The 15,217-nt window shown below is 44.8% G+C and overlaps 1 protein-coding gene across 2 annotated transcripts in view; it reads right to left on the reverse strand.

Annotated features, from left to right (window-relative positions):
* The window catches only part of TMEM260 (transmembrane protein 260), a 33,956-nt gene extending 19,379 nt beyond the window's left edge, over window positions 1–14,577 (reverse strand). The window contains exons 1-3 of one of the 2 annotated variants that reach the window (XM_085580982.1): window positions 14,393–14,577; window positions 9,269–9,300; window positions 8,249–8,397 (exon numbers count right to left, since the gene is read on the reverse strand). In XM_085580982.1, coding sequence (XP_085437108.1) covers window positions 8,249–8,397; window positions 9,269–9,300; window positions 14,393–14,540 — 329 coding nt within the window. In that variant the 5' untranslated portion in view covers window positions 14,541–14,577. The remainder of the gene's footprint in view (window positions 1–8,248; window positions 8,398–9,268; window positions 9,301–14,392) is intronic. The other variant, XM_077783905.2, reaches the window with a different exon arrangement.
* Window positions 14,578–15,217: the final 640 nt, after the last annotated feature.

Here is a 15,217-nt window from a genome sequence, read left to right on the forward strand (position 1 = left end):
AAAACATGGCAAGGGCACCCAACAGCTGAATCCTCGACTGGCCTCATGGAAAAAACAACATCTTAGGAGAGCTTTATCCCAGTATTTTGGGGAGCAGGGAGGGTAGATAGCTGCTCCTCCAAATCCAGCTTGTTTCCCCAGTCTTTGGGCCCAGTATGAGAAAGAACAGCCCCAGCACACAGGAGCCAGCTCATGGAAAAAGAAAAGAACTGAAGCCATGGCAAAAAGTGGGAAAGTCTTCATGACCATCATTTAACATCACACTCAGAAGGGACAGAAAGAGTCAGCAAAGGAGAGGTCACACAGTCCTTTTTGAGAAATATTTTCCCATGGCATCCCCAAACATAAAAGGAAAAGACTAAAAAAAAAAAAATATTATTTTGTTTTTCTTTTCAGGCATGCAAGTGAAGGAATGTGCTGCTGGATCTCAGCTCCAAGGATACAGCCAGTAGGAATTTGCCTTAATTGGGACTATTTTAGCTACAAGTTTTTATTAAGAGTTTGCAGGAACATTTTGGAAAACTGAAATTAAATATTTTAACCTGTTTTTTTTTGGTTTTTTTGGGGGTTTTTTTGTTGGTTTTTTTTTTTGTTTTTTTGGGTTTTTTTGCAATTACAGTTTTTAGCTTCTCACTTGTTGGCAATCACTAAAACAAGCAAAACTGGAATTTAAAATTTAGCCTTTCCTTTAAGTTAGCCAAGGTTACAAGTCATATGCATTTAACAAAAAAAACACCAACATTTTTATTTATAAAACAATGGCAGACATTCTATATTTAATAATTCCCCAAAACGTATTAAATGATCGGCATAAAGCTATACATGGATGGGAACTGGAATTTAATTAAAATGTTTTCGTTAATTGCAATCTTCAGTGCACTGGATTCATTAAGAAAAGTAAGATAATTGGAATGGTTTATATTTGAAGCTGATGTATTTAACACTGGCAACACCTATCTGTACCTAGTGAAATAAGCTGATTATTTCTGCCTTCTTTTCCCTCCAAAACTTTACAGGCAGGAGATCTTAGCCTTCCATCTTTTTTTTTTTTTCAGGCAGTAGAATAAGAATAAGAAAAACTCTCCTGATTTATAGAATCTCTACTAATTAACTAAATAATGGATTTTTAACAATTTCTGTCTCTCCGTGCACCTGCAGATGATGACCCTGATGTCGATGGTTCCCTGTTCACTTCCACAGACTCCAGCAACTTCAGTCTCTGCAATTCTGTGGCTTTGCATTTTCATTTCAAGGCAGTGCACTAAAGAGTTAACATTTTGACTTTGAGAGGTTTTGCTTGTTAATAATTTTTAATTTTTTTTTTATGAGGTTAAACAGAAAGGGACATAGAAGACTCAACAACCAAGCTTCCCACCGATAAATTATAAGCGTGCACGCGAATCGGCGCTGAAATAGAAGAATTATTTAAAAATTAAAATCCAAACAGGAGTTTAGGGCTTAAGTAACAATAATTATCCCCAAAAACCCCAATCCCTCTGGGTTTGCCTGCCTCTTAGCCACAAACACTCCATGACAAAAGGCGGTTTCTCTTGCTCTCAGCGCTGAAGAGCCAGCTCAGGTACTACAGGGAATAGCAAACCAGATTTTATTCTTCCTCAAGGACCTGGAGCTCAATAGCCACTTAAGCCCTGCCCGCAGCAGGAGGAGGAGGAAGGAGAGCAGGGCTTGGCTCATCTCTCCTGGTTGAGTCCCATGGTCACAAGGAGCGAAGGGAAAAGAGACCGAGCAGAGAGGCAGGGCCACCATAAAATAAAACCAAACCAGGCTGGTCACAACCAGCTGCTGTCCTTCCTGTGAAATGGGACTTCAGCCTCCCACAGCTCCAGAATTCCCACAGACCCATGATTTCTGGGATGGGGGTGAGCAGGCAGCACCCTCACCTTCCACCATATGCACAGAATGCCTCACACCCAGCCAGGGACTGCCACCACTTCTTGACGTTTCTTTCTTGTAGTTATTTTATTGAAACACCAGAATTTGGAGAGCGGATGGTCCAGGGTGTTAAGGAGTGCTGAGCCAGTGAGGATTTTGGCAAAGGGGAGATGGTCCTTGCACCCTCTCACACACATCCTCCTGGACTGGAGGTGCTCAGTTAGGACAGGAGCTCTGAAGGATATTGTCTCTGTCCACCCCTTTGGAAACATGGACCTGTGAAGGTCACCAGCACGTGCAAGAGGCATCTTGCACCCCATCCCTTGTGCCCTGGGGCCAAGTCACCTTGGATCCTCTTGCTGGGAGGATCAAACTGCTCTGGGATGGCAGCAAAAACCTCTGTGGGTCCACATTGGGTCTGGACACCAGGGATGGGAAGAGGCCCCCATGACAACTCGTCAGGGAAGCGAGGAAGGAGACATCCCAACCTCACCCCTTCCAGGCTCCAGGATGTCCATCACCACTGGAGCAGAGCCTGCCTGCAGCAGCCCCTTGACAAGGAAGTTTGGTATTTAAATTCAACATCTCTATGCCAAGCTATTCCAGAGCAGCTCAACGAGTGGAACAGCTCATGACAGAGCTATAAAATGCACGCAGGGCTTCTCTGCTTTAAGAAATATCACCCCATACTCACATTTGAGTTGTACAAACTGTGCTTCCAGCCATTACAAATGAGAAATTCTCTCCTGGTGTCTTTGCAAGTGCAAAGGGTGTATTAGTTCAACCCATTATTTGATTCACAATCCTTGGAAAATAGATACACCTTTATCCCAGGCTCCTGTAATAACCAGTGCCTGCTTCCAGCAGCCAAAAAACCCCAACCCGCAGTAGGAGCCGACTTGAGCTATTTAAATGTTTTATAAGTTGGCTTTTTTTTTTTTTTGGGTAATTGCAGAAACTTTTCCTAATCTGACATTTGTTAAAACCCCTTATTAGAAATTATGCAGCCGCAGAAAAAAAAAAAAAAAGAAAAAATTAAAAAGAAAATGGGGGGGGGGGGGGAAGGAAGGAGTTGAGAGGGGGAAAAAAATAGAATAAAATATAAAATAAAATAAAAATGAGCTAGCTTCACAATTACCAAGTCAGCCCATGCAGCCCTTCGCTATTGTACGAGTGGCATAAACCCCCCGGCGGCCTATCAGCTCCCTGGCAGGCAGGGGGCTGCGCTATTCAAAGCGAGAGATACAAGCTGCAGGGCAAAAACCTGGCAGCTCCCATCTGACCCCCCAATCCCCGGCTGGTGACAGCTCCAAGCTCCATGGCAAATTAGCCCTTCTCACATTACAATTGCAGGAGACAGATTCCATTAGCGGTATCTGAAATTGAGTGGAGAGCTGCTCCGTTATCAGACTTGACTCATAAGCGCCGCTATTAATCAGAGCTATGATAGCATTTATATATTTCAAGCTATCTGCCGCCGCTGTGATATTCTGCTACAAAGGGTTGATGGGACTTAGGGAAGGGAACAATGGAGCTTTCTGGGAAAAGCAGAGTAAATCAAGAAAGTCTGTGACTTCCGCACATTCTGAAGGGATTGCGGTTTACATAAATTTTCTCCCAATTGGAGATTGAGCTCTTCCTCATCTTACACATGGGATTTAGTTGTCACTCAATGGTAACAGCTGTGAAAAGGTGAAGCAGCCCACCGCTCAGAATATTGCCTCCGCTTTTAAAGCAATTAACCCATGAACAGGAGGATACCTGGTGATATCAAAGGGATTAAGCCAGGCAGTGCATTATTAACATTTCCTTGAACTAATTCTAACTCTGACTAGCTGTCAGAAAAGACTCTTCAGTCTTTAAAAAAAAAAAAAAGAAAAAAAAAAAAGAGTTTTTTTGCCCTGCTTTTTTTCTCTCCCCCCCCCCCCGCTCCACCCTTTTCAAAATGAAGCAGAGTTACTGCAGCCTCGTGTGCCTACTTTAGAGCCAAATGCAAATGAACAGATTTGGCAGCGTCTTCAAACAGACTGAACTCAACTCCGGTTTATTCTGGGGACAAGTGGGAAAAAAATAAAAATAGATATGTGATCAATTAGCCAGAGGTCATGGCAGATTTTCTAAAAGCAAATTAGAACCTGAGTACATTCTTTTCTTCTGTCCCTCTTAAAACTTTGTAACTACTTCTCACTAAGCACAGCTGCTTCCCAAACACCCAAAACATTCCTGCTGTGCTACAACAGAGATAATCTACGATAATCTGTAATCTGGAAAAATCCAAACATGCCCTCTAAGGAGATTCCTCCTTCCCCAAAGCCCAACTTCCTAATTTCCCACTCTGACTGAGCAGGCTTGGACTCCTCTCTCATCCCTCCATCTTCCCCAAGTCATGTTCATATAAAAAGGAGTCAAACTGTTCTCAGGGATGAATCCTGCTCTGGCAAACCTATATAGCCAAAGACATGGAGCATTTCCTCACTCACTGGGGCAGCAGACAACTTTTCCCAGCACTGGGCAGTTTTAAGGGAGCATCAGCCATGAGGTCCCTCTGGGATGGCCATGAAGGTCACAGATCCTCCTGGTCCTCCACAGGGACCTTCCCACAAGAGCTCTAGAATACACATCCTGGGAGCCAGAAAGCTCAGTGCCATCAAGAGGGTCAAGTGGCACTTCCAAAACATTCCTATGATTTCAAAATGATGGAATCATTTTGATTATTTCATTTTCCAACATGCCTAATTCTCCTTTCTGTTGGTGGTGGGAGAAGAGTTGGCTCTGGGTTTTATACACACTCACAGTTTGTTGCCTGGAAGGTTTAGTGAGCAAGGAATACATATATATACATATAAATATATGTTTGTGTAATGTATTAGTACCAAAGTTAACACGATACCCAGAACAGCAAACCAAATAGATGTGAATTGTTTAATTTAATGCAACATCTTCCCCCTTTTCAAAACCCTGTGTCCAACTCAGCTGGCAAAAACTTCCTACAAATACCTGGGCAATGACACCGTCTACTCTGCTCCTGCCTCTGCAATAAAACAGCTTTGTGTATTCAGAAACCCCAAAACAGCCAAACTATGAAAGGTATAGACTGAAAAAAAAAATGCACTTAGAGCAGGGGAAAGCTTCCTATTTCTCTTTGCAGCAGAGAACGCAAAGAATGCATCCCCTGTGCACAAAATGACACTTTGGCAATCATATTATAAGAAGATAATTGGTTTACTTTGTAAACTTGCTATGCTTTGCCTCCCACAGTAAAACAAATAAATAGTTGTTTAAAGAAACAATCCTACAGCTGCACTCGCTGAGTCCTAAAAACATAAAGCAGCTCCCCCCTCCTTCAAAGCAAAGATGAATTATTTGCCTCAGTTACAAGCAGTCTGAGAAAACTCTTTGTAAATGGCATTTTACGATAATTACAAGCAATTTATTAAGACTGTGCAGAGGGGGGGCAAAAATCCATACTTGAGAAGTAACTCAAAGGAGCAAACGGCTCGTTCAGAGATAGTCTGGATTACTGACAAAAAGGCTTTCTGCATCAATGTGCTGCGACATAATTTCACTCCGAGAAGAACAATCCAGGCTTAAAAAAAAAATGTAATTAAATGAGTAATATTGTATATTATAACACAATAAAATTAACAAACAGAAGTGATGCGGCGGCCGCTTCCTCTCGACCACAGCGTGGAGCATCCCACCAGCCATCACCTGGCAAAGGAGAAATATGCTCAAGGAATAAATTCCACCCTAATCCCACACGTGCCACAACATCCCAAACACCACGGAGGGAACCACGACTCTTCTCCTTAAGCAATAAAATCATCCCGACCTGCCGAGGAATAAACTCCGGGAAATGACTCAAACAAAAAGAATCAATGGGGAAATTAATAATAAAAATAAATAAAAAAATAAAAGGGAGAGATTTACTGTATGGGGATGTTGGGAGGGAGGGAGGGAGGCACGGCAAAACCCCCACGCGAGGGTAAACAGCAACGTTGCCCGGCTGGCGGGGAGAGAAGAAAGGTTTTAGAGGTTAAGTTCAGGTCAGACGACAAATGAAATCGTAACAACCCAACTGACATTGTATAATGTCTTCTTCACTCGATCAATAGGGCAGCGTCAGCCCCATTTCCATAGAGATGGCTTCCTCCCCGCTGGAGGGTGGCTATTGTTTGAGCAGGCAGATTTGCCACTTGAACCGTGTTGCTCCCCAAGGATGTGTACTTCATCAATTATTTGTACTCCTAACATCTACATATTTTCATATTAACAGCCACGTTTCACACGGCAAGAGGAGCAGGTGCTGATTTTGCCACCGGTACCTCGTAAGGGCTACCCCATCAGATAATTTTATTAAAACACAAAAATAACGGGGGGATTTGATAGACCCGTTTAGTTCCTTTGTAAAGATGGACAAGCCCAGTTTAAAACACACCACGTCACCCCCAGACAGCTACAGCTTCAAGCAGACAGTGCCAGTGAACACTTTCTAATTTTTTTTTCTTTTAAAAGTAAATAAAAAAGCAGTAATTTTCCTTTTTTTTTTTTTTTTTTAGCCAAATGAATGTCCCAAAAAATAAATCAATTTTAAGGTGCTTGAAAGGAAAATTCTAACATTCTAATTTGGAAATAAAACTGACCTTAAAATTATTAAAAAAAAGAAAGCAATCACTGCAAGGCTGAATAATTGATCCTGTCAGTATCTATGAAATAATTTCTGTAAGTCTTAATAGTTTTTATCATCTCTCACTTGCACATTTTCCGTTCCTTCACGCAAATTCTAAATTTGACAGAAGTGCCATCTTCCAAATCCAATTAAACACCAAGAAAACACCTAAACCTTCAGAAGTGCTAAAGTAATTCCCAAAATAATTCTGAAATTTAGCCTTTCATTTCTCTCCTGTGTCCTTATTTCTCTAAAGGAGTGATTGCATCATTTCCAAAGCACAAAGCGGGCACCCAAGGAACTGTCACACTGCGGTTCAAACTGAAAACTGAGGAAGATCTTCAATAATGGGAACAACCATCATTAAAAAAGAAATCAGAATCAAATATAGAAAACCTTTAGCAACTCCTTGCAGGAGTTTTTAACAGAATGGAGCCGTGCTCTGATGCTGCACTGGGCGCTGTGCACGGGAGGGCAGCGCCGCTTCCAGCTTCCCAAATCGGCTGTGAAATACAGGATATTAAATTAAATAACGCCGGCTTAATTACATGTATTACCCACCAGTGAAAGCAATCACTTTAAATGCCTACAGAAATACTTAGGAACTACTCAAGCAATTCCAGTAGGTGTGCTTTGGAGCTGATGCTATGTGCGAGGTGATGTGCAAAAAAGCAGCTCCTCTTCAGCAGAGAGAGATGGACCCTGTGGAACAAAGTTTAAGCGAGCTCGGGGCTCTCAAGCTGTGCAGAATCTGCACCCCACCACCTCCCCATTTATTCCTGCTTTTATTTCTAGGTTGCTTTCACTTCCCTGGGAAGGTTTCCCTTAGGGGTAGCTCTGGAAACGGAAGGGAGAAAAAGGGCTTTTGTCAAAATAATCTGGGTCGGGAAAAACCCCGTCTCATCCCGAAGCGCCCCGATACCATTTGCAGCCTCAAAACGTGCCCTATTTTCCCTGCAAAAGAACATCAGAAATTGTTTATGCGGGTTGCCATAATCCTCTCAAATATGGGTCAGGCTGAGGTTAAGAGCAGCCAGAACTTGCACATCAAAGACGAGCAGGGTTAACGAAAACCCCGCAACCACGTGAGCATCCCGATTGTTCCCTGTCCTCCCAAGGTTAGAGGTGCAGAGAGGAGGCTCTGGATATCCCCCCACAGCCCGGAGCTGCTCCAGGGAAAGGCAGGGATGCTCTCCCTGCTCCTTGGGTACCACGGGCAGGCAACTGCCCATCCACCTCCGCCGGGAGCTGCAATTAAACCAAGTTCACGGTTTCCCGATAGGTGAAGCTCATCCTGTTAATTTAAACAGACCATCTGCATCTTTCGAGAACGACAAACTTCATTAGTTCTGGTTAGTTAAACCGAGCGGTGATTTGTGATAATGAGCCTGAACAACCTGTCACAGCTGGGCAAGGGAAAGGGCGCACTTTTTATTATTGCTATTATTATTATTTAACAGAAAAGAAAAAGGGGGGGGAAAAATAAAAGAGGGGGAGGCTTTTGTGCGGGAAAGAAGGTCAAATTCAGATTAAGTTGCTGTTAGGTTAATCAGAGGAACTAATTAGGGAAGAGGGGGGGAACGCCTGTCCGAAGGGCAGCAGGGAGCAGAGGGAGCTTTCAGGAACGTCCCGAGCCGCCGGGGAAGCACCACGAAGCCAAGGGAAAAGCAGCCCCGAGGACTTTACCTGAAAACCGTGCAAAAAAGCAAAGAGGCAGCAGCTGCTCCCAGCAAGCCGCAGAGGAGATTGACTCGGAAGGCGGGGGAGCCGCCGGGCAGCTCCGTGGCCACTTTGGCCAGCAGCGTGAACAGGGGGTAGCCGGGAGGGTGGGCGACCTACGGACAGAGGGACACGGGGTTGGAATGGGGGGAGAGGCCGGGAATGGGAGCGGGGCAGCCCCGAGCAGCTCCGCTCCCCGAGCCACCCTCGGTGCCCACCCCAAATCCCCACACCCATCCCAACTCCCGGTGCTCATCCCAAATTCCCATACCCATCCCAACTGCCGGTGCCCATCCCAAATTCCCATACCCATCCCAACTCCCAGTGCCCATCCCAAATTCCCATACCCATCCCAAACCCTGGTAGCCATCCCAACCCCAGCAAGATTTTTCCCTCAGTGGATCTGGCTCCGCGCCTCGTCCATAATAATGAGGCGGCAAGGAAAAGGAGGTGCCACGTTTCATTAGCGTGCCTTAAAGGGCTCCTTGTTTGGGTTCACAGTATATTAGGGTCATTCAAAAGGCTGTTGTTTTTTTTTTTTTCCCCAATTTTTTTTTTTTTTTTAGAAAAAAAGCAGCTTCTCAACTATTTTATTGGTTAGCAAGTTGAAAGACCACACTGCTATCGGATTACCACCGCGCTGACAGTCCTAAGGTCTTGCCTAAAGGGATCATGCACCATAATAAAGTTTATTAAATAATAAAACTTATTAAAATTGTTAACCCGATTTATTTTATTCTCCCCAGCTTATACAAAATTTGGGTTGATAATAAGCCAGCTACTGTATATACAGTAAAGCCTTTGCTTTATAATTTAGTTTAATTGGATTTAAAACTTGAAGTAAATTGTCGCGTGCTGTACTTATAAGTTAGTAAAAACTGTGGTTTGAAAATAAATTAATCTACTTTACTCCATGCTTAATTAAACTTCCTTAATTCCTAAAACTGTTAATGAGAGCATTGATTAAACAATAAAACTAATACTTACTCCAAGCTCATATGCGGCTGTGATCAGCTCCCCTGTGAAAAAATAATGTAAAACCAATAATTACTATTAGGAAATGACACTCCTCCAAAGTTTTCAAAATCCAAATGCTTGCATTGGGGTTTTGCATTAATTTGACTGGATAAAACTGTAAATCTGTGGAGATTTAACAGCATGAAATTTTCTAAGAATATTTTCTCCCTCTGATGTCATTGCACAAAATATCTTTTGTATGTTTTCGCGAGACTTTTATGAACAGATAAGTGAAAATATAGGTAGGCTCGGGCAAAGAATGGCCCGAGACACTCAAAATGCAGACGTTTGTGTGTGTGTGCATTTTTAATTTAAAACCATCTGACTCAATAACTTTCAAGCACTACAGTTTGAAACGTGTAAGCTGAATTGTCTGTTCAACAGCCCAGTTGTTTCTCAAAAACAACAACAACAACAAAAAAACAGAAATCAAAACAAAACCAGAGTTTTGCAGTTTTTAAAGAGGAAAAATATAATCACTGATTGTGGAAATCTGCATCCATTTATTTGGGAAGGTTGCTCTCCCTTGATGCTAAAGCTAATTCTGCTTCACTTTTACCTGTCAGTGGATGCTGCACTCAGCTCCCAATAGAAACAACATTGAGATTTTGCATTTTGTTTGTATTTTATGCCAGGACAAATAACTGCCACAAAAATAAACTGCCACATTAGCAGAATAGCTGGCATTTTTAGAGCACTCGACACTGGAACATTTTGCAGCAAACTCTCCTGAACAACATACATTGAATATATTCAATGAGCATAATGCATTCAGGGAGAAACAAAATTAAAAATTGCGGCTGGTTTTCCTTCTTTCCCTCAAATTTCATAATCCAGTTTTACTGGTCCTGCTAATTTTGCAAGCACCAAGGTCATGGCAGCATTGTTAGATGGGAAATACACAAATGAAGGGCGCTGGTGGCTTTAAATGCTAAATTAACAATATTTGAAATTTCTGTACAATCACGTCTTCATCATGCCATGCAAAGGGGGGCAGGGGGGATTGTACAAATGGCACCTTTAAGTCCTGACACCGGGATTTAAAGTAAAATGCAGTAAATGCTGCATTTTAAAATGAAGATTCAAGTCAACCCATTACTGCTGGTGGCAACTTCTGCAGAATTAGAGCTGTGGGCTGGCAGTGACTGGGGCCAAACCTGCCACTTCCTGCACCAAAATCTCTCAGACATGGAGTCTCCTGCACTTGCAAACACTGGTTATTCTTATTTTAGGAAAATGTCACCCTACTGCAAAACAGCCCCCAAAAAGTGGATGCAGTGGGAAAACCACCCATCCCAGTTCTGAGCCCTTCAGAGGTCAGCAGCTCCAAAATTTCCAGGGCTGGGAAGGGATCAATCCTCCTGCACACAGCAAAGGATGGTGATAACAAAGGAAACCCTAAATTTGGTACTGTGGGGGTTGCCCAGTGTGCAGCAGCTGGTGATGCCCATCACCCACCACATGCTTCCAAGCCAGGCATGAATTCACCTCCACTAAAGTCCTTCCTGGGATGCAGCAATATGTGCATCTAAAAATGCAAAAATTTAACTTCATTCACATTGCTGTGACATTTATATCAAAGGCAGAAATAGCCCCAAAGAAACATAGCCACAAATCAAACAGGAAGCTGCAGAAATTATATAAATAAAACACTGGTGGAAGCCACCACCAAGCTTTGAAAGACAACAGCAAAACTTTGCCTTGTAAGAATTAAGGGAAAAAAAAAAAAAGCATAAAAAGATAAGCTCACAGGCTGCAGGCCTGTTGAATTCCAGTGGGAAAATGAAAATAAGGACATAAGAGCCACTACTTTGGATAAGGTTAATTCTACAGCTCCCACCCACACACTGGAGCATGCCTCACAGCCCCCATGGGCTGGAGGAGTGAGGAGCACTGATATAAAATAACAAAACACACAGAGGAAGAATTACAGCACCCACAAACTTGGTTTCAATGTCTTGTGAGACAGAATGACCTGTGGCATCTCCAGGCACTGGCTCAAACTGAAATGTTTATTCCCTCCAACTCCACAGGGCCAGGACCTGGAGCAGTGATCCTTGTGGGCCCCTTTTAATTCAGAATATTCCGTGATTCTGGATGTAAATTACTTTCTGACTTCCCCATAAAGGTGGTCAGACAACAGCCCCAGTGCTGCCTGAACTCTGATTTATACCCAGCAAGTTTGGGAGATGATGTTCAAAACATCACAGTGAACATCTGGTTGTTTTTTTTTTTGTTTGTTTTGTTTTTTTTTTTTAACTTTATTTGATCCCTTTTTAAGCTGTTTTACATCTGTGGATGTTTCTGAATTATAATTCCTTCTGCCCCTATTATTCTCCCATTAATTTCTTTATTCTAACACTAAGTAACACGAGGAAATGGAAATTCCAACTGCCTTTGACATTTTTAGATTAGTGCAAACTTTGGGAACAATTAAAAATACAGATAGCTTAAAAATACAATAAAATAAGAATAAATTTAAAAAATAACTAAAATAAAATAAAATAAAATAAAATAATAAAATAAAATAAAATAAAATAAAATAAAATAAAATAAAATAAAATAAAATAAAATAAAATAAAATAAAATAAATAAAATACTAGGCTCCCAGCTTGGAAGCAGATACAGCAAATCCTTAAGCAGCTCTTTACTCACACAAGTAGCCTCAGTGCTTTTGGTGGCACAAGTTTCAGGCACAGGCAAATCAAACACCTTGAGCAGGGCCATACACAGATATTCCAGGGACTCCAGCTGAGGCATTCCATGCTCAAGCCATGAGAAACCAGGGGAATAATGCCCAAAAAACTCCTGACACTGTGATGGGACATGATGCTGGCTGGGACAGGCACAAGGGGACAGCACCTCTGCTCAGTCCTAGTGACCACAAGGAAGTCAGGCAGCAAATTTAGAAGAAAATTCAAAAAATAAATAAATAAGGAGTGACAAGGAGCGAGGTCACAGGGCTGGTCAGGGGACACTGTCCTGAGGGATTTCCCCTAACACCACAATAACCTGTGGAAAGTGGGGTGAACCCATGTGCTGTTTGGCTGCTTGCTCTGTCTACTGGGATAATTCACATCAAACAGAAAACCAAATCCCAGCATCCATCCATGACACCCTAAGGAGAACCTGCATCCCTCTCTGCAAAGGCTGCTAAGGCTTATTTGCATCCCAGAAGGAGAATCCAGGCTCAAGCACAATTAAGAACCAAATTCCTGAGGCTTCGTGCAACATGAACAGCTCAGAGCACAGGGTGCTTTCCACAGACAATAAAAAAAAAAAAGGCAAAAATTATCATAAAAACCAAAATGGTAACAACTGTAAATATATCAATCATCACATATTAATTAACACACCCAGAAAGAGCAAACCCAGCACTTTTAGTAACTTGGGAGCAGAACAAAAGCCATCAGGATGCTCATGGCCAGCCTGGCCAGTGCCCCTCTCTCTCCCCACACATCCTGAGCCTGTAAAACACATTAATACAGTAAAATGCCATTTATTTAGAAGGAATTTCATGCACAGCTTGGATTTGAAACTGCTGGTGACCAGGAGGCACAGCATTAAGCAGAAGCACTGAACTGTTCTGGGATGACACAGAAAGGAAGTATCCTGGACACTTGTTCCATGGAATAAAAATTATCACATTCCCAAGAAAAAACAAGCCCTCCTATCTCCAAACCACACACAGAAAACCGAAGTATTTTTAAAGCAAGAACATGTTAAATCAGTAAAATCCACACAAAAATTCAGTTTGACACTGCTAGGAAGCTGCACTTGCAGACAGGCAGATCCAAAGATTTCCCTACTGCACAAGCCCGGGACAGTGACAGTCCAAGCAGTGACAGCACAGCTGGCATCATGCCACATCTGTCCCCTAAAGCCACCAGCTGTCCCCTGGCTAAATCCTTCTCTGAAAGGCTCAAACACAGGCAAACCATTATGGGGTGGCCCGAGGGCACCACCCCAGAGGGGACCTTGCTGTGCTGACCCCACTGGGCCATTGCTTTGGCTCCGAGGGGTGCACACCCCAATGCAGGGTGTCCCTGCTGCACCCCGCTGTGGGGAGCTTTAAATGCACCAACCCCAATGGGGTGAGCACCCCAAATGGGGCTGTACCTCACCAGTGGCCACAGGGACCTAATGGGACCAGCAACCCCATGGGGTGACAGCAATGCACCCATCCCTATAGGATGAGCATCCTTATGGGGTGACAGCAACCCCCAGGGGTGACACTAATGCTCCAGTCCCTACAGGATAACAGCAACCATATGGGGTGACAATGAAATACCAGCACCTACAGGATGAGCATCCCCATGGGGTGACAGTGAAGTACCAGCTCCTATAGGATGAGCATCCTTATGGGATGACAGCAACCCCCATGAGTGACACTAATGCTCCAGTCCCTATAGGATAACAGTAACTATATGATGTGACAAGGGAATACCAGCCCCTATAGGATGAGCATTTCTACGGGATGACAGCCAGCCTAAAGGGGTGACAGCAGTGAACCAGCCCCTCTGGAGAGAACAGCCCTATGGGGTGAGAGCCATGCACCAGTCACCCTGTGGGGTGACAGCAATGCACCCATTCCTATAGGATGAGCATCCTTATGGGGTGACAATGAAATATCAGCCCCTATAGGATGAGCACCCTTATGGGGTGACAGTGAAGTACCAGCCCCTATAGGATGAGCACTCTTATAGGGTGACAGTGAAGTACCAGCCTCTATAGGATGAGCATCCTTATGGGGTGACAGTGAAATATCAGCCCCTATAGGATGAGCATCCCCATGGGGTGACAGTGAAGTACCAGCCCCTATAGGATGAGCATCCCCATGGGGTGACAGCAAGCCCATGGGGTGACAACAATGCACCAGCCCCTTGGAATGAGCAGCTCGCTGTGATGACAACCCAGCGGGGTGACACCGATCCTCCAGGGGTGACATCAACGCACCGGCTCCTCTGCAGGGACCAACCCTACGTGGGTGTCACTGATGCACGAGCTCCCGTGGGGTGACGGGGACGCACCGGTCCCTCAGGGCTCGTCCCCCTCACGCCCCCGCCATGCACCAGCCGTGACCCGGTACGTTACCCGCATCCCCGCCGGGCAGGGCGGGCGGCAGCGTGGCCGTGTAGAGGGCAGCCACGGCAGCGCCCAGCGCCCCGGCGGCTCCTCCCGCCCCGTTCCCGATCCCGATCCCGATCCCGGTGCCGGCCCCGGGCCCGGGCCCCGCTCCCATGTGCGCCGCCACCTTCCGGGTTCGGCCGCGCGGGGCGGGCGGGCTGTGCCACCCACCGCCCCGCGGGGGGAGCACCCCTGTCGCGCTCGCCTTCTCGCTCTCCCCAAAGCGCCTCCCGGGGTTTCTCTCAATAAAACTCTCAGATAGAGAACACAGAGAGCCGCCAACACGGTGAGGCCATCCAGCGCGGCCTCCCGCTCTCTTCCATCCTCCCCCGCGGAGACAAATTGGTACAGCCGGAGGGGGAGTGCGGCGGGGCGGCCAGGCGGGACCAACGCGCGCGCGGGGGGGAGCATGAGGCGAAACCACCGCGGAGATGCGGGGGGGAGGAGGGACCATCCTGCCTTTCCCTTGCTCCTGGGATCTCCCTTCGGGATGGGATTTTTAAGGATCGGCTCCTTCTCAGACACATCAAAACCATCCTCGGACAGTGCTGGGTGCAGGCTGCAGCCCCTCCAGCACGGCCCCAGTGTGCCCATAGACAGATAATAAAGATTTAACCCCTGGATGGGGCGGCACAAGATGCTGGTGAAGGAAAAGATGGAAGGTGTCAGCGCACGGATTATTAAAAGCGGCGATCCCCGCTGAGGGAAGCAGTTAAGGAAGGCAAATAGCATCCCGAGACCTATCGATAGAGGACTAAAACACATCCGTGGAAATCATTATGGGATTGTACG

This window comes from Lonchura striata, chromosome 5 (assembly GCF_050655825.1).
Source record: "Lonchura striata isolate lonStrDom1 chromosome 5, ASM5065582v1, whole genome shotgun sequence".
In the NCBI taxonomy this organism is placed as follows: domain Eukaryota; kingdom Metazoa; phylum Chordata; class Aves; order Passeriformes; family Estrildidae; genus Lonchura; species Lonchura striata.